Source organism: Tachysurus vachellii, chromosome 1 (genome assembly GCF_030014155.1).
Source record: "Tachysurus vachellii isolate PV-2020 chromosome 1, HZAU_Pvac_v1, whole genome shotgun sequence".
Lineage (NCBI taxonomy): Eukaryota > Metazoa > Chordata > Actinopteri > Siluriformes > Bagridae > Tachysurus > Tachysurus vachellii.
In genome coordinates this window covers 25,946,816-25,971,480 of record NC_083460.1, presented here as the reverse complement: position 1 = coordinate 25,971,480, position 24,665 = coordinate 25,946,816, and the positions used below count along the sequence as shown (strand labels likewise).

General features: G+C 41.6%; 1 protein-coding gene across 1 annotated transcript; it reads right to left on the bottom strand.

Annotated features, from left to right (window-relative positions):
• Positions 1–1,212: 1,212 nt before the first annotated feature.
• On the bottom strand, positions 1,213–3,055 carry LOC132853299 (tripartite motif-containing protein 29-like). Its single transcript, XM_060880964.1, has 5 exons — positions 2,857–3,055; positions 2,645–2,740; positions 2,315–2,542; positions 2,056–2,218; positions 1,213–1,259 (listed from the first exon to the last, which is right to left on the bottom strand). The coding sequence occupies exons 1-5, from the start codon at positions 3,046–3,048 to the stop codon at positions 1,213–1,215; spliced, it is 726 nt and encodes a 241-aa protein (XP_060736947.1). The 5' UTR covers positions 3,049–3,055.
• Positions 3,056–24,665: the final 21,610 nt, after the last annotated feature.

The window sequence follows — 24,665 nt, the reverse complement described above, 5'->3', positions numbered from 1 at the left end:
CAGGCACCGCAGCGGACCAGCTGAGACCGCCGACCGCTTGCAGTGCCGGCGCTCTTTAGACAGCCGCTTCTTGTGCCGTTCTCGGGCCGCCGGCTTCCTGCTTGCAGCCGCTTCTCTGCGATCTCCTGCCGCCATCCGACGATCACAAAAAGAGCTTTCCAGCGGTTTTCACCGCTCTAAAAGAGCATTTCCGAACAAACGGCGTTTTAACGGCAGCGGCCATGCCGCGTCACAACTTGGGCACATGCAGAGTCCCTCTGCACGACAATGACGGCCATGAGGAGTGCGTTTCCTGCCTGGGTAAATCCCACGCTGAAACTGCACTCACTGAGTCCTCATGCTGCTTCTGTGAGAGCATGAGTCTCGCCTCTCTGCGCTCGCGGATCGCTTTCTTTAATGAAAGTGACCCCGCCCCTCACGCCCCCCCGTCTTTTTCCTCCCGCGAGCCGGCCAGGAAGCGACAGCGGGGAAGAGGGGCTCAGCGCCCGGGTTTGGGTGAGCTCACGCCGGCTCGGCACCGCGTGCCTCACCCTCTCCAACGAGAGAGCCGTCCCCCGTCCTCTTCTCACGCCCAGAGCAGCGTCCCTCAGCTAAAGTGAGCGACCTCGTCTCATTTGGCGGATTGGAGGACGAGCCGCTTGACGACATGTCACTCGCGGCTTCTGAAACGGAAGACTGGGCCGGTGATTCTAACCCCGCCCACTTGCCGTCGCTAGAGCCCATCGACGCCAAAGCTCAGATGGATGCCGAGCTTCTCCGCATCCTCTCCAGAGCTGTTGAAGATCTCCATCTGGAGTGGGCCCCCCCTGAGGAGCCGACGCGCAGCAGGCAGGACGAGTGGTTCCTCCCCCGCCAGCGTTCTGCCCCGTTCTTCTGAGGTGCACGATGAGCTCACAAAGTCGTGGCGCGCCCCCTACTCGGCCCCCCTACGCACTTCCTCTGCAGCTCTCGGCGCAGTAGATGGCTCTCAGGAGAAGGGCTATGAGCAATTGCCGCCCCTGGACGAGGCCGTGGCTGCTCATCTCTGCCCCCCCCCCGCGGCTGCGGGGTGGAAAAGCAAGAGAGCCCTTCCTTCAAAGCCCTGCAGGATGACATCTGCCATGGCTGGCAGAGCCTACACTTCTGCGGGCCAAGCCGCTTCAGCACTACACACCATGGCCATTCTACAGGTGTTTCAGGCAAAGCTTCTCCGTTCCCTGGATGAGTCGAGCCCTAGTGAACCTGCTTTTCGCGACCTCTGCAGCACCACAGATCTGGCCCTGCGCGCCACAAAAACCACGGCCCAAGCCATTGGACGATCCATGGCCAACCTGGCGGTCCATGGTCCTCGCCGTCCACTTTTGTCAGATTCTATAACCTGGACATCCCGACCTTGCACGCTCGGGTTCTTTCGGTTTGATACGACGGCCTCTTCAGACTCCGTCAACATACCACCTCCGGGGAGCTTGCTCCCTCTTAGCAGTGTTGCGTCAAGGGTTCGACGGCTCCGGCCCTCTCACTTATCCTCTGGGCCCCAGGGTGTTCAAGATAAGTCTTATCGTTCCCTACCGTGGCACGGTACGGTTGAATTCGTTCCCCATACGCAGTATAAGTGGAGTATCGAAAGGGAACGTACTCGGTTACGAACGTAACCTCGGTTCCGTGAGATACGAAACGAGTACTGCGTTATATGCCATGCCACGAGGCTGTGGCTTCAGTGTCGTCGCTTCAGTCGTATGACCTGATTTCCTCTGGCGATTTGCCTGCTTATATAGCTATACGCCCCGCCCCCTTTTTCATTTTCCATGTGTTTTCCAGGACTGGAACATTGGTCATTCATTTTCCAGAATTTCCAGGTTTTCCAGGACGCGTGGGAACCCTGCCTCTTCAGTTCACATGGAGAAACTAATTACAACAAAACATCACTGTCATTAGATTTCAGACCAGTTATTGGTTGATTTCATTTAGGTTTTTCAAAACATATATCTAAAACACTTAATATCTACTTAATTGTATTATTAGAGACTCTAATAGACTGTACTTTTATCAAATCTAAAGTACAAAATAATTTCACACCTGTTTCCTTTAACTCGTCATTGAATGATTCAGTGAGTTTCTCATTCAGAGTCTGCTGAAGCAGAGATAGAGCTGTCCTCACAGTGTCCACACTCACATCAGTGTTAATGCTGATCTCAGTCCAGTTCTTGGTGTGTAGAGGGCTGCACATGGAGGAGTAAATCTACAGTAGAGCAGGAGAGAGGAGAAATCCCTCAGCATGGTGAGTGTTGTTCTGTGATGTTCTGCATTGTCAGTGAGCAGAAAGAGGAACACTGACCTGTAGGAGGTGGAGATGCTCCTCAGTGTGTGAGAGCTGCTCCAGCTCAGTGTCTCTCCTCTTTAGCACACTGATTTCCTGCTCCAGCACTTTAATGAGTCCTTCAGCCTGCCTCTCTGCTGCTTTCTGCTTCTCCTCCATCACCTCCAGCAGCTCAGCCTGACTTCTCTCAATGGAGCGAATCAGAGCAGTGAAGATTTCAACACTGTCTGCTTTCTCTTTGCTTCTCTAAAGGAGGAACACATTTTCAATTCCATCAGATAACTTTGTTTCTACATAATAAAAAAACTACTGAATCTGTCAGACATAAACTGTCATGTTTGTACACACCTTGCTTTGCTCTACTGAGTGTTTGATCTCTTTTATCTTCTTCAATCGGTCCTGAATCATCTGCTGCACATCAGTCTGTGTTTCCTCCAACTGAGTCTAAGGACAGAGCAGAAGATAAATAATTTTATTAAAAAAGTACTTTGGCTAAATTTAAATTTAAATCACAATCTTCCTATCTGATCTTCTACGGGAAGTTTATCAGCATTTCTCACCTTCCTCTTTCTGCTCTCCTCCTCTATAGGAACAGTGTTGTGATTCTTGTGATCTGTCTCAGTGCAGAACTGACACACACATGTCTGATCATCTCTACAGAACAGCTCCAGAGCTCTCTCATGTTTCTGGCATATGTAGTCCTCCAGGTTCTCCACAGGGTTTATTAGTTTGTGTTTCTTGAGTTTGGGCATATTATTATGAAACTCTAAACACACTCGGCCAATAAACCTGATTCTGATTCGTTTTTCTGCCATTCAGTGTCAGTTAAATAAATGAATATCCACATATTAAAATAGCAAACAAAACATTTCACTTTTATATATCTATGCAAATAAATACAAACTATAAAGAAATAAATAAAACAATAATAAATAATATAATTCTAATGAGCTATTATTTATTTCTTACATTTCATTACATATTTAATTATTGAATTATATATTGAAATATCTAACTAGTAACGTAATTGAAATCCTCCATAGTTACAGGATCAGTGTAAATAAATGTCTTTCTAAGATGTTTGTGTATTATAACACAACTCTTATTCTTGTTACATAAGGCAGTTAAGACAATTAAGCTATTCACTGAGATCATTTTTATAACAATATAGATTATAATAGTGACAGTACTTCATTAAAACATGTAGATTATTTATAATTACTACACATGCAGAAAACTAATCATGCATAAACTGTATAACTTACATAATTCTGGTTCTTCCATGTTCCCCCTTCTTCTGCCTTCTGTTTGTGATGAAGATTCAGCCATTTACTTCTTCCTGTGTTTTTAACCTTTACAGTAAGAAATCACATCATTCAGTCCACACATGTAACAGAATGAGGTTTTACTGATTAGTCTGTTTAACTCAGTTATGTCTGTCTGCAGTGTTAAACCTAATTGTGACGGTAATTGGCCTTAAAAGGTTGGGTTCGGGCGCCAGGGGTAAAAACCACCACAGTTATTAATTTAATAGTTAGAGACACTACACATAGAAATGACGTCACTAATTTCACTACATGTATCAAGTAAAACCAGGAACCACCAGAAAGTTAAATTCAAAGTTTTCTATTCCAGTTTAATTCCAATCAAATTACAGTATAGGCATTTCAGTACATCATATTCAACTCAAGAAAAAGGAAGAGAAAGAAACTGAGCAGAAAATAAATAAACAAATCAAAACTACTCATTTCAAGCCCAGATACATTACCTTTTAATTACCTTAACACTGAATGAGTGACATAAAATCAACAAATAATTAAATAATTCAGATAAATAAATACAAAAAATCTTCTGCAAAAACAATACAAGAAATCTTATGCAGAAATAAAAATGAAAGAAACAGCAAAGCATAAGATCAAAACAGCATAGGAAAAAGAAAGAAAATCTGCATCCAAAGTTCAACAAAAGAAAACCCAAATTTATTTACTATGTCACTCATAGACTACTGAGCCTGAAATATAACTCATAACACAGTATTGATAACCTAATCCGTCAACTCGAGCGCCAAAAATAAACCTCCCTACACAGAAAACCCTTTTCAAAACATACTAATGGCACAAATAATGATGCCCTGAATTAGCATCTTTGACCACAACATACGCCAGGAAAAACAAAGCTCTCTCTCACACGCTCCAATTGCATGCAACACGGCAAATCGCTCTCATCTCAACTTCCGATACTTTACGAACTCACTGCGGGAACCATATTCCTCAAAATAAGGATCGTAAGCATTAAAAAGCAGAAAAGACCGCCGCATTAAATGTAGCATTACCCCATTAATGCAACGCGGCAACAAGGACATTACTCACAAGCCCTCCGATAAGGGGCATAACCGGAAATAACATGCACCTGACAACAACGGCTAGCAAGCACATAAGAGAGAGGGTGAAAGGTGCAATCGCACTTCCTTAAATATATTTCCATAAATCTATTATGATATTTACATAAATGTTTGTGTATGTGTGTTTAGAGTTTCATAATAATATGCCCAAACTCAAGAAACACAAACTAATAAACCCTGTGGAGAACCTGGAGGACTACATATGCCAGAAACATCAGAGAGCTCTGGAGCTGTTCTGTAGAGATGATCAGACATGTGTGTGTCAGTTCTGCACTGAGACAGATCACAAGAATCACAACACTGTTCCTATAGAGGAGGAGAGCAGAAAGAGGAAGGTGAGAAATGCTGATAAACTTCCCGTAGAAGATCAGATAGGAAGATTGTGATTTAAATTTAAATTTAGCCAAAGTACTTTAATAAAATTATTTATCTTCTGCTCTGTCCTTAGACTCAGTTGGAGGAAACACAGACTGATGTGCAGCAGATGATTCAGGACCGATTGAAGAAGATAAAAGAGATCAAACACTCAGTAGAGCAAAGCAAGGTGTGTACAAACATGACAGTTTATGTCTGACAGATTCAGTAGTTTTTTTATTATGTAGAAACAAAGTTATCTGATGGAATTGAAAATGTGTTCCTTAAATATATTTCCATAAATCTATTATGATATTTCCCGGCCAGCCTTACCATTGAACGCTTTGAACTGTAAAAAACGCTCAAATTATCTCCCAGTGATCATCCTCCTTGTTTGCAACATATCTTAAAAGAATCACATTCTGCTCCATGTGAGAAATATCAGGAGTTGCATCACAAATCACAGAATAATAAATTGTTTTCTCCCTTTCCTTCAACATTTCTTCCAAGACCCTTTTTCCACAGAGTTCAATAAATTCATTTTGTGATTCTGAATGATTAAATGCATCATCAGCAGACAGGTGCGTGACAATGTTACTTTTATATGTATAAGCGCTTTATACAATTATAATGCTTGTGACATGCATCATGACTCATATCCAGTTTTTCTCTTAATTAAAAAAAACTGACAGTACCTGCCCGCCCGGCAGCAGCTCTTTTGGCCTCCGTCTCCCTTCTTTTTTTCTGGTACCCTGATTTATGTTTTCGTATCATTTTCAATCGGTCAGTCAGTCTCCGTCTCTTCCACCAAGTTCATTTCTAACTTCAGCTGCCGCGTCAACACTGATTGGTCCTTTTCACAAGCTAGGGTGGGACTTACGATTTATTGGCTCCCTCAGATGTTTGTCATTGACTGAAAAATTAATAAATACCTCGTATCGTACTAAACCATTTTTAGGGAGGGGTGACGAGCTGATATTGGAAGACTTATTATATCAAATTGTATGTTTCTGTGGTTTTCATTAAGATCTGTGGCATACGACTATTATTAATATTAGAATAATTCACAGAACAGGGGCCTATATAGTATAGCTGCTGGATTTTGTGGGGCCCCTTGGGCAGTGGGGGCCCCTGTAATTGTCACCACCTTTCACCCCACTAGCAACGGTCCTGTCTGGGAGTGTTTGAAAAACAAACAAGCGATAGTCAAAGATTTATGTTTGAAAACTTTCATTCATTATGGCAGAATATCAGTATGCTGTGCTTTTTGAGGCAAATGATCTCTCAGATGGAGAAATAAAAAAGATTAGAAACTATTTTAAGACCAACTGGCAGTCTGGCGGAGGAGACTGTGGGGAAAAGGAAAAGGTGGGAGACAACAAACACCTATAAGATAAACTTCTTGGAAAAAGAAGGTGGGTGAATAAATTTATGAGAAAAATACAATATCCATCCATCCATCCATTTTCTACCGCTTATCCGGGGCCGGGTCGCGGGGGCAGCAGTCTAAGCAGGGACGCCCAGACTTCCCTCTCCCCAGACACTTCCTCCAGTTCTTCCGGGGGAATACCGAGGCGTTCCCAGGCCAGCCGAGAGACATAGTCCCTCCAGCGTGTCCTAGGTCTTCCCCGGGGCCTCCTCCCGGTAGAGCCAGATTCCGTGTCCGGGGATTGGGTCGCCGAGGTCCCCGCCTTCGACTGCCACCCAATCCACATTGCACCAGCCCCTTACGGTCCCTCCTGCAGGTGGTGGGCCCACAGGAGATCGGCCCCACGTCGCTCCTTCGGGCTGAGCCCGGCTGGGCCCCGTGGGGTAAGACCTGGCCACCAGGCGCTCGCATGCGAGTCCCAACCCCGGGCCTGGCTCCAGAGTGGGGCCCCGGTTGCGCCATACCGGGCGACGTCACAGACCTTGTTATTAACTCACTCATAAGGGGTATTTGAACCGCTCTTGGTCTGGCCTGTCACCCAGGACCTGTTTGCCTTGGGAGACCCTACCAGGGGCAGAAAGCCCCAGACAACATAGCTCCTAGGATCATTCAGGCACACAAACCCCTCCACCACAATAAGGTGGCGGTTCGAGGAGGGGAAAAATATATATATATATTATTATTATTATTATAACCTTTCTGCCCTAGTTAAATTAAAAAGATACGCAAGAGTGTGTTTAAGAAAGTAGTGTAAAATATAATGATGATGATTATTATTACAGCACAAGACAGAGTATTAAGCAAAGCCGATCACATAATCTTCCTGGACGAGGAGATGTACACATCTTGATAAAACACCATGATATTAAAAAAGAAAAACAGCATCTGCTACATTCCACATCTGAAAAACAAGTAGGCATTGCTTTGCTAACATACTTCTTGTCATAGATATCTACACCTAGATGTCACCTTGGCTACGGCAGTACATTAAAACGAATGCCGCCATCTTGGAACAGGGGACCCCCTCCTCTTTAATGCATCAGCGTCAATGTAGGCAAAGGTCTAACGGAAATAAAATCACCATAAATCGTCATGAATGCCATTTTCTAGTTTTTTTTTGGTTCTTTCGAACGGTCAGACATGTATTCATTATCATTGAGTACAGAGAAAATTTAAGGTTTTGATGTTAAGATAATGTACTTTTTTCAAAATATAACGCATAGTGCTAGTAGGTGTAAGTTTATTAGTTACATTCTTACACTTGAGTAAATTTCAAATGAACAATCGCTACTTACCTTATAGCCTACTGCATGCAACACTGCTACAATGGTGTGACTATACATGTTCATTTAGACATTTAAATTGTATTGGTATTGTATTGGTACTGACGTCTCTGTTTATCACCTGTTTACCATGTCAGCAATCAAAGCTATTTTCATGGCAAAAATTCAATTACAAAAACAAAAATATCATACAACTACAATAAAAAACAAAACAAATATAAACAGCAAGTCATATTATACTTTTTTGTTTTAATTAACATACGATAAAAAAATCCAAAACATTTTCAGGCATAATCTCAATGTCCTTAAAGGTAGGGTCTCCGTTGTTTGAAAGACAATGTTGAAATCACCAAAACAAACACGCCCCTAACCCAAATGGATCCCACCCCTGTATTGATAGCTCCGCCCACACACACATACCTAACCCAGGCAACTAATGGAATGAAAAGTCTTTTTCATAGCTGAAGGGAAGAACAATACGATTGCAGATAAACAAACAAGCAAAAATGACACAATCATGGAAAGGACGCCACTCCTATATTACTCACTCTCACTCATTTTCTACCGCTTACCGCTCACTCATTTTCTACCGCTTATCCGATCCGAGCTTATCCCCCGGTCACGGGGAGCCTGTGCTTATCTCAGGCATCAGGCATCAAGGCAGGATACACCCTGGACGGAGTGCCAACCCATCGCAGGGCACACACCCACTCTCATTCACTCATGCAATCACACACTACGGACAATTTTCCAGAGATGCCAATCAACCTACCATGCATGTCTTTGGACCGGGGAGGAAACCGGAGTACCCGGAGGAAACCCCCGAGGCACGGGGAGAACATGCAAACTCCACACACACAAGGCGGAGGCGGGAATCCAAACCCCAGCCCTGGAGGTGTGAGGCGAACGTGCTAACCACTTAGCCACCGTGCCCCATGGCATATATTAGTTCTGTGAAATAAAACAAAACCAACACTACTCACCTATTGAGAAGGAAAAAAGCAACCTCGGCATCTTAAGTAAATTTGGTCGCATATTCATTCGAGTTTATATATATCGAGTTTATATATTCGAGTTTCCCGAGTCAACTCCTGAGCTAAACGCTGTTAGTAGCAAAATGCGGTTGTAGCTGCCTCTCTACATTACTACGATAGAAAAGAGGTGTTATTTGTGTAGTAACAGCGTTTATCTCAGGAGTTATTGACTCGGGAATCTCGAATCTGTGAATATGCACCAACTTCCTGCTCCTTCAGTTCTCTCCAGCGCTGGAAAGCTGATCCTATATTAACACGGGTCCTATTTCTTGCCTTATCGTAAGCCTTTCTTCACTTTCTTTCTTTGTTTTTATCCTCCATGTCAATGTTAAATAAGCTTTCTGCTAATGTCACACATGCGCACTGAACACTCTCTCTGCCCATATTGACAAGACATGCCCCTTTGTGCTCACTGGCTACACGTTGGTTTTGTTTTTGTTTAGTTTGTCGTCCCGACTCAGTTTTCTGAAGCATTTCTCAAACAACGGAGACCCCACCTTTAAGTGAAATAACTTGATAAAAGAGCATTCTGCTTATGTTAAGTCCAGGACAATCTAATAAAATATGTTTGACAGATAAGGGAATCTTACAAAACATACATAAAGTTGGGTCTTCACCTTCAAGGAAAAAGCATGGGTCAATTTTTAATTTCCTTATTAAGAGCTTTGGAATCTACAAACGTTGTCGGTTTTCCTAACTGTCAAAAAATAATGGGTAACTAGCATGGATTGGCTGCGGTCGTTAACCAAGGACTGAAACAAACCAACGTAACCAGAAATATAATTTCCTAACATTCAATATCATAAAACACATTCTCACTTGTGAAACGTAATCCCTTGCTGCCTGGTTTTTAGATTTCGTTAGTTTGAACACCCAAACGCAGCACAGAAGTCCGGCATCGTCCACGAATTCGAAGTACAAGACCCCTGTTCCAAGATGGCGGCGGGTTTGACGCATTTTTAGAACCCCAAGGCAACATCTAGGTGTAGATATCTATGACTTCCTGTTAAGACAATAAGGATATGCATAGTCTTGATTTATAGGAAATGCCAATGTGTAGAAATTAAACATTTAAAACTACTATACTTATCACATGTATGAGGGTGAAATGCTTTCTTAAAATATCTATATCTGTAGTCGCTGGTGTAGTTATGTAATTAATTCTTTGTGTTTTACAGGCCACTGGAGATACACCTATGCAGAAAGTTTTTAAACTGGACCCATACTTACTAAAGTTTCTTAAAGGCAATTCAACAGCAAAGTCAGATTTAAATGATCAGCTCTCCTATTTGCTAAGCAGCTTTAAGCTAGACATGGTTACTGAAACAGTAGTGGTAATAAGGGATCCAGTTCAAACATGTCAAAATGATGTCCAGCAGAAGTGGGAAGACAAGATTGATCTCAGACCTGCAGGATCGCTATATGATCCATTTTGAGGTGGATCCTAAGAGGCTAGAGATTCTACAAAAACAAGCTTTCCAATTCTCACAAAACCTTGGAATTTATGAAGAAAAAGGTTTAGCAGTGATAATTGGAGAAAAAAAGGAAGTGCAGAAGCTTTTAAATGATTTAGATGCTATTAATTTGCGACAGCAAACCCATAAAGAATGTCCTGTGAGACGTTATGATGCACTTGTGAAGGAGCAGTTTGAGCAGAAGATGAAGTCAGATTATTCAAAGATCCGGATCACACAGGAGAAACCTGGCACTCTTGGGTCCTGAAGAACAAGTCCATTCAGCAGAAACAAAGCTTAAAGAGTTGCTGAATCAGATTCAAGAGAAAAGAATCACACTGCCTCATCCCATTAAAGCATTTTTGTCATCTACTGGTGCTATTCAGAACTTTCAGACATGATTTCAGGAGAATCTCTGCAGTCCGGTTTTGATTGAGGCCACAGACTCCGGCTCGGATTTGGTTCTGCTGAGTTTGTCCACAGGTGCACTTCAGGAAGCAGCAACTGCAATACAGAGAGATCTGTGTATGGAGATGGTTGTGCTTGAGAAAGCTGAATTTGAGTCACCAGGAATCAATGCTTTGAAACAGGCTTTGAATCCTGTAGTACAACAGGCTAATCATGAAAATTCTAAAGTGGAAATTAGCTACAAGCCAGGACAAGTGTCTGACCCCAGAATGAGGGTTCAACTGGTGGGCTACAGCCCCGTAGTCAATAAATTAAAAAATATTATACAGGTTCACAAGCAAAACTATGCAGAACACAGCGACACTGTGCCTTTATGTTCAGCAGAACTAGTAGATAATTTATCTGAACTTCTGTCACTACTAGGTGTGGAAGCATCTGATGTAAAACTAATGGCTTCATCCTCACCGTCCCCATGTGTCCATGTCTCAGGACCTCGGTGTAAAGTAACTGATATGAAGAAGAAACTGCAGTCATCATTTAGCCATCTTACATGGAAGAAAACGTCAGTAAATGGTCCTGGAGTCCTGCAGTTCTTTCAAGAGAAAGGTTTAAACACACAAAGATCATTACAGAGTTCCTACCCATTAGTATTGTTCCCCAGATATTAGAGCCAGTGGCTGCAGTGTGTGTTGTTGTCTTTTTACAATCGCATATGAATGGGAGCAGAGCTCTGGTAATGAATTGCTCAGTTTTAACTTCCATTTGTAGAATTCTTGAATTCAACAATGGTGCCATAATAAACTTTAATACAGCTGGTCACGTTCCTAAATTGGTGTGGAACTAGGGTGTGAGGGTCCGGTTGACATTCTTCAGCTTCCTCCAAAAGTTGAGACTTTGCTCTGTCCAGATGTGATACAGGATAATATTTCAAAATTAAATCTCATATATATATATATTATATATATATATATACACACACACACACACACACACACACACACACACACTCAAACCGAGCGTCAGAATGGGGAAGAAAGGTGATTTAAGTGACTTTGAACGTGGCATGGTTGTTGGTGCCAGACGGGCTGGTCTGAGTATTTCAGAAACTGCTGATCTACTGGGATTTTCACGCACAACCATCTCTAGGGTTTACAGAGAATGGCCCGAAAAAGAGAATATATCCAGTGAGCAGCAGTTCTGTGGCCGCAAATGCCTTGTTGATGCCAGAGGTCAGAGGAGAATGGCCAGACTGGGTCGAGCTGATAGAAATTCAACAGTAACTCAATTAACCACTCGTTACAACCGAGGTATGCAGAAGAGCATCTCTGAATGCAGAACACGTCGAACCTTGAGGCGGATGGGCTAGAGCAGCAGAAGACCACACCGGGTGCCACTCCTGACAGCTAAGAACAGGAAACTGAGGCTACAAAAGGCTCACCAAAATTGGACAATAGAAGATGTTGCTTGGTCTGATGAGTCTCGATTTCTGCTGCGCCATTCAGATGGTAGGGTCAGAATTTGGCGTCAACAACATGAAAGCATGGATCCATCTTGCCTTGTATCACCGGTTCAGGCTGGTGGTGGTGGTGTAATGGTGTGGGGATATTTTCTTGGCACACTTTGGGCCCATTAATACTAATTGAGCATCGTGTCAACACCACAGCCTACCTGAGTATTGTTGCTGACCATGTCCATCCCTTTATGACCACAGTGTACCCATCTTCTGATGGCTACTTCCAGCAGGATAATGTGCCATGTCATAAAGCGCGAATCATTTCAGACTGGTTTCTTGAACATGACAATGAGTTCACTGTACTCAAATGGGCTCCACAGTCACCAGATCTCAGTCCAAAAGAGCACCTTTGGGATGTGGTCATGGTCTTTATGAATACAGCAGCAGTTCTTTGGAACAAAAAGTCAACAGTAAGTGACCTGTAGGTGTAATTGTCTACTGAAATGACGTATTTTGGAAACGCAATCTTCCTAAGGTATTCCACTGGTTTTGTTGACAATACAGAAGAAATTGTCAGTGTACCATTTCATCTCATTTTCCATGTTCTCTCATTATGCTTGCCAATAGTTGTGCTGTTACAAAAAACTTAAATAGTGGTGTTTGAGTCATGCCTGGTAACAACATCTTGTTGTTGATCAGTAGAGATAGCATACTGTCTTGTGGAAAGATTGGTAAAAAGTGAGTGTGGTGAAGAAGCATGTTGTGTTTTCTCGGAAAGAGGAATGATTGCTATAAGGCAGCTGGGAGAGGGACAAAATACGAAAATACCAGTAAAAAGCAGAAACCTGGTTTCTAAGTACAAACCCAGAATAAGTCAAGCAGCTTACTGAGTGTATACTCATCAGTAGAAGTAGTGATTGCAAGGGTTCAGGTGTCTCTGTCGGGGCTGTTGATAAAATAAGCCCCAATCTTTAGGCACTAGTTGTTTTTAGGAGACTTTTAGATGCCACCCTTTAGATTGTGTCTAAACTTTTGTTTTCATTCATAGTAAATTTATATATTTATTCTTTTAAAAAAGTGTCCTGCTTACTTAGTGTAGCATTATCTGTAATTACCGACATCTTGAATATTCATGAATATCTTACGGTCACAAAACTTGAATTCAGCTTCTTTTCACCTTCTATGCACCATCCTTTCTGTATTTCTCACATGCTTTAGGGGCTTCTGGTATGCGAGTTTCATGTAATATGGCTGATTTTGTCAAAGTAGGGAAGGTGATTAACAAAAGAGTGAGTGGTACAGTTTAGTATGTTTAAGATTTTTTTATTTACTAATAAGCACTATAATTAAAATCCACCTGTGGTCAATTCAGTTTATTTTCTACTTTTAAAAAAATGTAATAGTAATAATTAAATGCTATGAGGTCAGAGGAATTATCTATGTCAATGAATGCTATAGATATGATACTTATGTCACTTGATTTTTAAATATACAGTATTTCCATACGTTTCAGTTCTTATAACCTCAGAAACACGTTTAGTGAATGTGACGTAATTAGTTTATTTGTTGTAACAGATCCACTAGTGCATAGACAAGCATAACATATAACTCTTGGTGGAAAATACTAAACTATCTGAATACTGTGTTCTGTGTAGGGGAAGGAGGGTTAGATGCCCGTCTGGTTGCTCAGGCTATTCTGCAGGGAGTGAAGGATGCCACAGTACAAGCTAACCTCAACTATGTTAAAAGAATTTGCAATGTTCTGAAGAAAATCCATGTCTTTTTGGAGTTTAAAGCAATGGCACAACAGATTTTTGGTAGATTTACCCAGAAGACAGATGAGAAAATACACATCAGTTACAATTATTATAATATTTAACTTGAGAGTAAACATATCTGTTTTCATAGCACTGTCTATTATTTTATCATTTATATTACCATAGCTGCCATTGCATGAACAAATGCACAGAAATACCTACATTTCCATTGCTTTTGTCTGATCATTGTCTTTCTTTTTTCTTTACCAGCTCCTTTGTCATTAACACCTTTCAGAGCAGCTCCATCTTCTTTGACCCTAGACCATACCTCCCTTTTGCAGTCTCTTCCAGATCAGCATATCAAAGCTGAATTTCTTGTAGTGGGGATAACTAATGATAATGTCTCAAGAGCATGTATGTCAAGAGCTTCAACAAGCATATCAAAGCCAATGCTCTTTTCAATGTTTCACAAGATGAACTTAAACAACTCACTTCAGCTGAAATTGATGATATTCTCAATAATGTGAATTCTCTGGGTATTCAGATAAGCCAGCAAGGCCCTAATGGGAAGGAAGTTAATGGACTGACAAAAGGGGTAAATAAATTCATGTAAATGATACGAGGGGCTCTTGTCAGAAAGGTATGTAGTAGATTTGAATGTAACAGAAAAATTAAAATACATGTCCTCTATTTCTGGTTTTGTTTATTTATCAAGCAGTAGAAATGTTATTCCAGTGTTATTCTGTCTGCTTAATTTATGGAAAGCATGATTATTGTGTGAACATGCAACTATCTGTCATTGTAGATGAAAGAAAAAGAGCAGGACACACTTTTTTCCTGTGTCAGCTGGTGCATTTTGTGATTAAGAAAAATCTGGGAGCGGTTACTATACCTAAAGAGGCTCATCATCAGCTGGAAAACAAAAATGTTGCAGGAGGGATACTGGATGCACAAGCACAAAAATGGACTGTAAATCTTACGAAAATGGAGGCCACATCAATTGGGTTTACAGCTGTGGCAAAGCTCAAAAGACTGGAGAACTCATCGGGTATGGGGCTACTTGATTTTACAAATAACAAAATTAAAATTGAAAAATGAACCTTTTGATCTGATTAAATGTACTCATATTGGTTTATTTCTGTGCCTCATATTTCTTTTTTTCACTTTACTGGGACTGCATGACCACAGGGGAAGTTTTGAAGGTGGTTCCTTTGCAGCCCAGCTCTGCTGAGTACAAAAGAGTGAAAAGTGACTTCAAGAGAACAGTCTCAAAAACAGTTGTGAAGGTGTGCTGCATATACTGAATATGAAGGAAACTGATCTAATAATAATAATAATAATAATAATTGGAAGTAAAAACAATACAAAGGGAGAGGGCGTTAATAGATTACAAAATGTAGACCAGAAGTAAGGTTTTATACATATATATTTTCACAGATTGAACGCATTCAAAATGTGAATCTGCGCCGGGCTTACAAAGTTCGTAAGAAAGAGCTGCAGGAGAAGAATGGGACAGATGGGGCAGGATAGAGAGTCCTATACCACGGGACCACAGTCGATGCCTGCGCTTCTATACAGAGCATTAACTTTAACCGCAGATTTGCTGGACAAAATGGTAATGACTAAAACTCATCACCCATTTATATGTTTTCAAACTTTTTAAAGTTTAAAACAAAACTTTCTAAAATTTGGTTGTTTTTCCTCTGTAGGAACATTGTATGGACATGGGACATACTTTGCTGTTGATGCCAGCTATTCTGCTAAACCCAAATATTCTGTACCTTCCTCAGATGGGACACAGCTCATGTTTGTGACACTTGTCCTAACGGGACGTTACACAGTTGGAAAAAGTGACATGAAGGTTCCACCTCCTCGCTCATTACAGGACCCTATTGACAGATTTGACAGTGTGGTCAACAACATGCAGAATCCAAGCATGTTTGTGGTGTTTCATGACTGTCAGGCTTACCCAGACTACCTCATCACATTCAAATGAGGGCACAGCTGCAGTGCATGGCTAGATTTCATATCTATAGATCATATAGATTCTCCCAGATAAGCTGAGAGTGATCTTTGGGATTAACAGTAGGTAACAGCTGACTTAAGTGCTTAATGTAGACTGTACTGCTTCAGGAGTTCAACAAGATATCTCAGAGCAAAACAATTTATATGTTTAAACTTTACACACATGCGTAATCCTAAAATGAAACATTATTAGTTTAGTTAAATTTCCTGTCATTCCTGTTCCTATAATTTGTCCATTAGATTTACATTGTTTAAATTAATTTGATAAACTCCCCCTCATACGTTATGATTTTGTTTATAAATAACAGAGCAATGTAGAAGTTAACTGAATTATCTTGATTCTGTTGAAAGCAACTTGAATAAAATGAAATGTGTGTATTTACAACATATACTGAATGCATATTTCCTATATTAGTTAAGCCCAGAATGTAGTCCAGGACTGTATCAGTGAAAAAGCAGGGAAGCTCAAAATTATGATAGTATGTGTGATATTAAAGGATGATGGGGCAGAGCCTGATGTGCATCTGCTGTGTGAGATCGTCACTGTTGCTTTGGCAACATATATTCGTTTTTTTGAAAAACGGTTTAGCATTACAAATTAATCAATGAAACACAAAAGTGTAGAAGTAGTACTTTGCTAAATATGATTTGCTAAAAAAAAAATCTGTTTCATGAACAGATCGCCAACTGTTTGTGATTTTATGTGGAAAAATATTTCTTTTTAGTTGTTGACTTGTGTAGTGTCTTATTATTCTTCTACTTTAGGCTTTTCCTATTAGGCACATACTGTAAGTTTATCCTCAGCATCCTCTACTCTCACAAGAATGAACTTCATGTGCTGTTTAAACATCCATACATCTCTTTTGCCTTCCTCTTGACTACTGTTAATTTCGTCAGACGAGACGAGAAGAAATATGTTCGTCAACAACCTTTTTTTTTTCATAACTAAGACGAGATGATGACAAGACTGCACCACTGTCCAAAAACGCTGACTAAGACTAAATTATTATGCATTATTGTTGACAAAAAAAGACGAGACTAAAATGTTTTGTATAAAATAAAAACTAAGATAAAATCTCTCTTCATTTTCGTCTACAATTGTCTCTGCTTTTTCATCAGCTGTTACGCCTTTAAAATATTCAGAACGAGTTCGCAAATCCCGCTTATTACATTGCTACCTACCAAATAAATCGATAATTTGACTCAAAATGATGATTTTAAAAAGGAGTTTATTGATTTAAAAACAATTGTATTGTTTACGCTAAAGAAAATAGTGTGCTCCGTCTCTACGGTTAGAATCCTGTGTCCATGGCAACGCTCTGATTTTCATGGCAACAGTGTGTTATAGTTCGCAGCGGGCTGTTATCAAGTAATAAAATAGTGTGTGCGTAGAAAGAATTCGTCCACACGCCGCTCCCAAAAATAAATAAATAAATAAATAAAAACTGAGTGCAAGTCCACCCCTGGTCTAGTCAGGCTTTTTGTGTTAAATTATATTTCGTGTCGCTGTGCAGGCTCTTTTATTGTACATGACAGCTTATGTCCCGATGAACGGTTTTTGCATTACAATTAAAAGCAGTAACAATAAAGTAAAAAATGTGATGTGCAGTCAAGTTCGAGTGTATGCACTGTTTAAACGAGTGTTCTCAACTTCTCACTGATACTTTTGTGATTCGCAGAGTTTTGACAAGTTTTATAGCCTTGATATTGTTTCTTATTCAAAAGTGGTGACAGAAAAAACTCAGCACGCCCAACCTGAAACCTCTTCCCACACCCCTGTCACAGTCACATTATAATCAGAATTAATAATTAGGCTTCAAATGTATATGTAAGGGAATCAAGTTTAACAATTACATGTAATATTGCTCCAAATATCATCAATGATGGTGTGTGCAATACCATGTATAACTTGCATTAAGTCGGTAATTAATATATATATATATATATATATATATATATATATATATATATATATATATACATATACACACACCTACAGTTTTGATCTTAGGCTTTTCATTAAGTTATTTATTTCCACTATAACACTTGTGTTCCTGATATTATTGCATTTAATGAGGCCTCGTTGTATTTATTCTTACAAGAGATTCCAGATGTGGTCAAGCTACAATTTTTTGACTAAAACTAGACTAAAATGACGGGACTTTTAGTCGACTAAAACTAAGACTAACTAAAAAGATATGTGAATGACTAAATATGACTAAAACTAACAAGGACATTTGGCACAAGACTAAGACTAAATTAAAAATAGGTGACGAAATTAACACTACTCTTGACCTCTTACCTGGCAGCTCTCTCTCCACATTCCTTCTACCAATATAACCACTCTCCCTGCTCTGCACATGTCCAAACCTTCTCAATCTAGCATCTCTGACCTTGTCCCCAAAACAGCCAACCTGAGCTATCCCTCTGATGTGCTCGTTCCTGAAACTGTACATCATTGTCACTCCTGGAACCCCAACATCCTCATCTCTGCTATCTCCATCTTTGCTTCATGTCTTTTCCTCACTGCTACAGTCTCTAATCAATACAGCATAGCTGGTCTCACTACTGTCTTGTACACCTTTTATTTGATTCATGCTGACACTCTTAATTCACACAACACTCCTGACACTATTATCCACCCAATTGAATACACCTGCCTCTTCACCTCTTTTCCTCACTTAAAATGCACCTTGCACCTTTTTGACCTCAGTCCTCACTGAAACCACACCGTCTGGTCTACTTTTCTCCTTCTCATTCATACACATACAACTGACTTTCATTCCTCTTCTTTCCAGGGCAGATATGCACCTTTCCAGGTGTTCCTCCACCTGCTCTCTACTCTCACTACAGATCACAATGTCACAATGTGATCATCCGCAAACATCATTGTTTAAACATTGGTTAAACATCAATCCTGTTAAGCAATCTAGATTTAAACTCCACTGCTGACTCTCCTAGACACTTCCACACCTCCACAGGTATGTCATCTGGACCAGCAACCTTTCCGCTCTTCATTCCTCAGACCCTTCCTCACCTCATGCTTTCTAATCTTTGCTATTTTCTGCTCTACAATATTCAATATTCTACAATAAAGCACCTTTCCATCTCTATCTCTGTTTCGTTAATCTGTACAAGTCCTTCTCATCTTCCCTCGTGTCTGATCTGGCATAAATCTTATTGTATGCTTTCTGTTTGGCACAGCCCTCTTCACTCTGTGCTGTGATTCCTTTTGATCCTGTCTATGTTCTTCTGTCCTTTCTATGTCCCACTTCTTCTTACTTCCTAGTTCCACCACCATGTTTCCTTATCTTCTTTTGTCCTTCCAGATGACACACCTAACACCGTCCTAACTGTTTCCCTGATCATTTCTACTGTATATTCCCAGTGATCTGGAAGCTCTTCCTGAACAACCAAAGTCTCAGCTTCCTCACAACATTCTTCCTTTTCACCAATTCTATTTCTAACTTCAAGCTATCTGACGCTTTTTTCACCCCTTTAAAACATTCCTCACAAGCTCATCCTTCAGGATCAGTTCTACCCCATTTTTCTTACTATCCACACAATATTAAAACAGATTGTATCCCCCTCCAATACTATGTACTTTGCTCCCCTTCCACCTGGTCTCCTGCACACACAGTATATCTACCTCCCTTCTCTCCGTCATGTCCACCATCTCTCTACCTTTAGCTGTCATTGTACCAAAGATAAGAGTCCCTATTCTTAGACCAATACTCCTTCCTTTCTTCTTCTCATTCTGTCTACGAACCATTCTCCCTCTTCTCCATCCTCAACCAACAGTAGTCCAATTTCCAGTGGTGGTCGTTGTTAACTCAGGCCACGACCAATTCGGTATGGAATTCCCACTGACAATTTGCATGTTTAAATGTGCCACGTTTTATGCTGGATGCCCTTTCTGAGCCAACCCTCTCTATTTATCTGGGCTTGGGCCCCTGTGGCTAGATTCCTTGTGCCTAGATGTCTGTCAAAAGCCTTACTGACTCCTTTTATATGGCTCTTTTATCTAATCCTCAGACTTGGCTGTTTCAGATTCTTCCTCATTCATAGAATAGTTATGCACTTCAACACTTCTAAAACTTGCTGTTCTCTCATACTCTGACTCTTCCCTAATATAAGCTTCACTCAGCTATTCATCCATTACCCTATATTTTGAGTAAAAGTCAGATTGGTTTTCTATCCATCTACTGCACTACTGACAAGATCTCCACTTTATACTCCATAGTCAGTCAGCATGTACACCAAAAACACAATGGTAAAATCTATGCTTGTTTTATTGACTTCAAAAAAAAGCTTTTGATTCAATTTGGCATGATGGTCTATATTGCAAAATCCTTCAATCTGGCATGTGGGACAAAATGTGTGACAGTTAAATCCATTTACTCAGACAAGAAGTGTAGATTAAAACTAGAATTATATAAGAACATATTTACTCCCACAAAACTGAGCAGGGCTGTAGTTTCATTCCCATCCTGTTTAACATTTACATCAATGACTTAAAATAATTATTGGAACAGTTTGCCACACCTGGCTTCACTTAATAGAAGGTGGATGAAAAAGCCAGATTGCAGGACACCTCTACATTATGACTAAAAGTTAATGCTTCAGTTGGCTTTGTTACAGCAGTGAATGCACTTAAATTCTGAATTCTGTTCAAATTTTCCGAAAGTCCAAATTAAAAATAAAAACTAACAAACCCCATATATTTACACATTCAAAAACGATCCTCCACCAGCTGGGACAGCACTGATACCTGCCCCCTGTCTCATCTGTCAGTCTGTAAAACAGCCCACCACAAAGAGCAGCCTTAACGTAAGAGAAAGCCTGTTGGCACAGCCTGGGGGTGTCTCAATCTGGTGTTCTATGAGGTTTATCTTCATAACTAGCACCTCCCTCTTTGAGACTACCATTCACTTAACCTATCCCCATAGAGTAATTTAAATGGGGGAAATCCTGTGGACCTCTTTAACTGCAAATTATTGGGGTTCCAGACACTTGCAAGGATCGTCGTAACAAATTTAAAGTAATGTATCTTATTAAACCACTCTCCGAGATGTCAGTTTGTGGTGTCTCTTGTGCGACTTGATTTAATATCTAACAATTCATACAGCTCACACAGTGTCTGTCTTTATCAGTCATGGTCTCTTTCTGAAAGCCGAATAAGGAGATAATGTGGAAGAGTGCCTTTGCCTGCCACACTGTGTGCAGACATTGTGCACAGAGGCATGCCTTCCATATATCACATTTCATAGTCCAACAGAATTAATACAAATCAATATCCCTCTAATGGCCCGGAGATTGTCCATGGCAATTTTATCAAAAGGGACCTCAATTAGAGGTAATGTGCGCAATGGCGCTAGCCGGTGAATTCATCAGCTGACATTCATGACATGCTGCACACCACTTTCACACATCACCGTGAATGCTCAACCAATAAAAGTGGGCCATTAATTTGTTCAGTGTTTTCTTGTGAACAGAGTGACTGGACATTGGATTATGGTGAGTTGCCTATAATAGCATTCTATCCCTAATAAAGCACAATATTCAGTCCCCTCTCCCTCTCCCTCCAAGCTCCCCTGTGCAGTGCTGATATTGATGGGTCCAGCATCATCTCTCCAGCCAAGGGTGAACAAAACCCACACTGCAACTCCCTCTCTTGCAGGACACATCCTCATATTTCTCTTAGTAATAAAGAAAATGCTGCTCAATTTGTCCCTAAGATTAGTAAGGGACTTTTGTCCCCAAACTTGCACTGTGATTGCCACTACAGGTTAATCGTGAATATCCCTGTGTACACACCTAACCCTCACCCTATATGCAGCTCCCAGTGCTTCATTTTGAACCAATATTTGGTGGACTGAGGTCTGCTCACATCTTGAATCCACCAAAGTGTGGTGTGTACCCCCTTGAACACTTTCTGGAATGCGATACATCCCAGCTCAATCGAGGACTGCCTGTGTTGCGTTGCGAATCCGAACCAGGGCCTCGACCTCCATCAGCGGCTTTCCAACACAGCACTAGCAAGCCAGCTCAGGCTTCACTTCTACCTCTGGGTGGCCAGATTCACACACCCATGGGAGAGAGGGCACAGAACAGGTGAGGGAGGGGGGAGCCAGCTGTGGTGCCAGTTTCAGTTGAATCAGCAACTGGGGAGAGATAAAGATAGGGACGGGAGACGGGACCAACCTGCCATCGCAGCAGGCAGGCTCACGACAATCTGTTCCAGCACCACACACTTGACAACCTCTGGCAAGCATCCCAGAGCTGCTGGCTGCTGGTAAAGGGCCGGCCAACCTCCACAGCTTCCAGCAACCACAAGCGGTGGCAATGCTGTACTGGATCTCTGCCAACCTGCTGTAGAATCACTCACTTGAGTTTGGCATACTCCAGCATGTTGGCCATTCAAGAGAGCTGATGCGCAGTATGCTGGGACTCACCAGCGAGGAGTGGGTGTGGGCGTGTTGGCCATTCCAATTCCATGTGTTGGCAGCAGGCGGCCCCTCACGCTGGAGCATGTGCTGGAGAAGCTTTGTGACCTTGGGTTGCCGTGAAGGTCAGGCCTCCAGTCTCTGGCATCGCCTGATGCTGGTGGCCGGTAGAGGGGAGGTCGGAAGCAATGTTTGAGGAAAAGGAAGCGGAAGTGCAGCAAGCGAGTAGGTGCCTGTGCTAGGCTAAAAACCAATCCTTAGCCTGCCAGCTCTCACGTTTATTCTACTATCACATATTTGCTCTCTGCTGAATAAACTGGACTACATCCGACTCCAGCGGAATACACAGCAAGAGTTAAGAGACTCTTTGTTTTCACTGAGACTTGGCTCAGCAACAGAGATACAGAAACTGCCATTCAGCTAGACAGGCTCACCTTGTTTCGTGCCGACAGTAATGCAGCTCTGTGCATCAACACATTTACATCAACACATTGCTACACATCACTAGTGGAGTTTGTGACTGTTAGATGCAGGCCATTTTATTTACCAAAGGAATTCAACACTGTTCTCATTGTCCAATTGTACATTCCCACCCAGCACTAATGTTAAGGAGGCACTATGTAAACTCCAAAGCGTTATTAGTGATCTGCAGAATGCTCACCCCAATGGACTGTTTATTATCGCTGGAGAGTTCAACCACGCAAATCTCAAATCAGTCCTCCCTAAATTACATCAGCATGTAGACTTTGCAGTGAGAGGGGGTTTACACAAACATCCTACATGTGTACCACATGGAGCTCGCCCCACCTCGGCTATACAGTCCATGTCTCTGTTATGCTAATTCCGTACAGACCAATCATCAAACGCTCTAAACTGGTTCTGAAACCGGTGAAAACCTGGCCAGATGTAGATTTTCACATAGGCTGCAACAATAGCAATTCCATCAACTTGCAGGAGTACACAGCATCAGTGACCAGCTACATCGGCAAGTGCATCGAATACATGACCGTCTCCAAGACCATCACTACACGTTCCAACCAAAAGCCATGGATAACTGCAAATGTGTGTGCGCTTATGAAGTCTTGAGACTTCGCATTAAGGGGACAAGACGGCCTTAAGCACAGCAGGGGTCAAACTGTCCTGAGCCATCAGAAAGGCAAGGCATGCTATTGCATGTGTAAATATGTTTACAACCCTCTTACTGTTAACTAATCTCTTAATTTGCACAATGCGTATGCAGTACGCTGGTCTGTGCTATCTTATGTATCTGTCCTGTAGTGTGTAGCGGGTCCTGGCTAGGTCCCCACTGGCAGATATATAGATAATCCCGAAACTGAAAATATCAGAAATATTCCTGAGAAATCAGCGACGCAGGACAACCGTTGCTCATTCTCCAGGAACATGGATTATGAGCTCATCTTGCTCTGCACCGCTAATTGACCTAGTGTAACACTGTTCGTGGTTACTGCCACCCTGTGTCTAATTGATGAAGTACGTCATAGTGTTTTTATCTCGTAATCTCTCATTAGTATTCTATTATATAAATAATAAAACTAAATACAATTGCAATAGAAGGAAAGGAACAAAAATAATAATCTCAACAAAACTTATTTTGTGAGTGTCACATCCACCCCGACAAACAAAAATGGCTCCCGACATTTCACAACAACACTTCTTGTCTAATAAACTTGTGTGGTGACTGGCATGTAATATGTGTAAGGCAGATACATCTGTGGTGCATAAGGCGTAGGCATGATACACTGTCTGGCTATGTGTGGCATGAATGGTGGGGGAGGCGGGGTAATCTGTGAGGAAATAGAACCTATATGGGTTTGTATTGAAGGCTGGCCTAATGACTCATAAGTGAACACTGGTTTCGGCCTCCTCTCTCTGACTGACCTCCTAACCTCCCTGTGTGTATCTTCTGCAGGCCCAGTCATCATAGGGGGACAATTCAGTCTTTCCTCCTGTACTGTTTCAGCGTGTCCATTTTGCTCATCCTCTCCAGGCTGAGGTAGGTAAGTGACATCAGGTTGTCAGTGGTTCCTCTCCCACTAATTCCACTTCCCTATCCGTTGGGCTTAGTTGATCCTCTTTTTCAGGATCGTTTTGTTCGCGCTCAATTTCAGGTAGGTTTGTCTCACCCGTGTGTGTATAGTCTCTTTCAGGCGTCGCTCGCCCATTTGGTAAGTATGTGTCCATCGGTTCGGTTTCCCTCGTCCGTACTGTACATGGACATTCTTTGTGGCCATGGTCTGTTTCTGTGGGATCAGACCAGACACTACTGTAGGAGATGTCTTTGGCACCGAACTTTCCCTCCTAACT

What these genes read in the sequence shown, in the direction of transcription:
- LOC132853299 (XM_060880964.1), bottom strand. Translation starts at nt 3,048, where the DNA reads ATGCCCAAACTCAAGAAACACAAACTAATAAACCCTGTGGAGAACCTG. An exon ending in AGGAGAGCAGAAAGAGGAAG is followed by an intron (nt 2,741 to 2,856) that starts GTGAGAAATGCT and finishes CTCTGTCCTTAG; the next exon opens with ACTCAGTTGGAGGAAACACA. An exon ending in TGACGAGTTAAAGGAAACAG is followed by an intron (nt 1,260 to 2,055) that starts GTGTGAAATTAT and finishes TGTGGCGCGCAG; the next exon opens with GGCCAGATCTGTGGTGCTGC.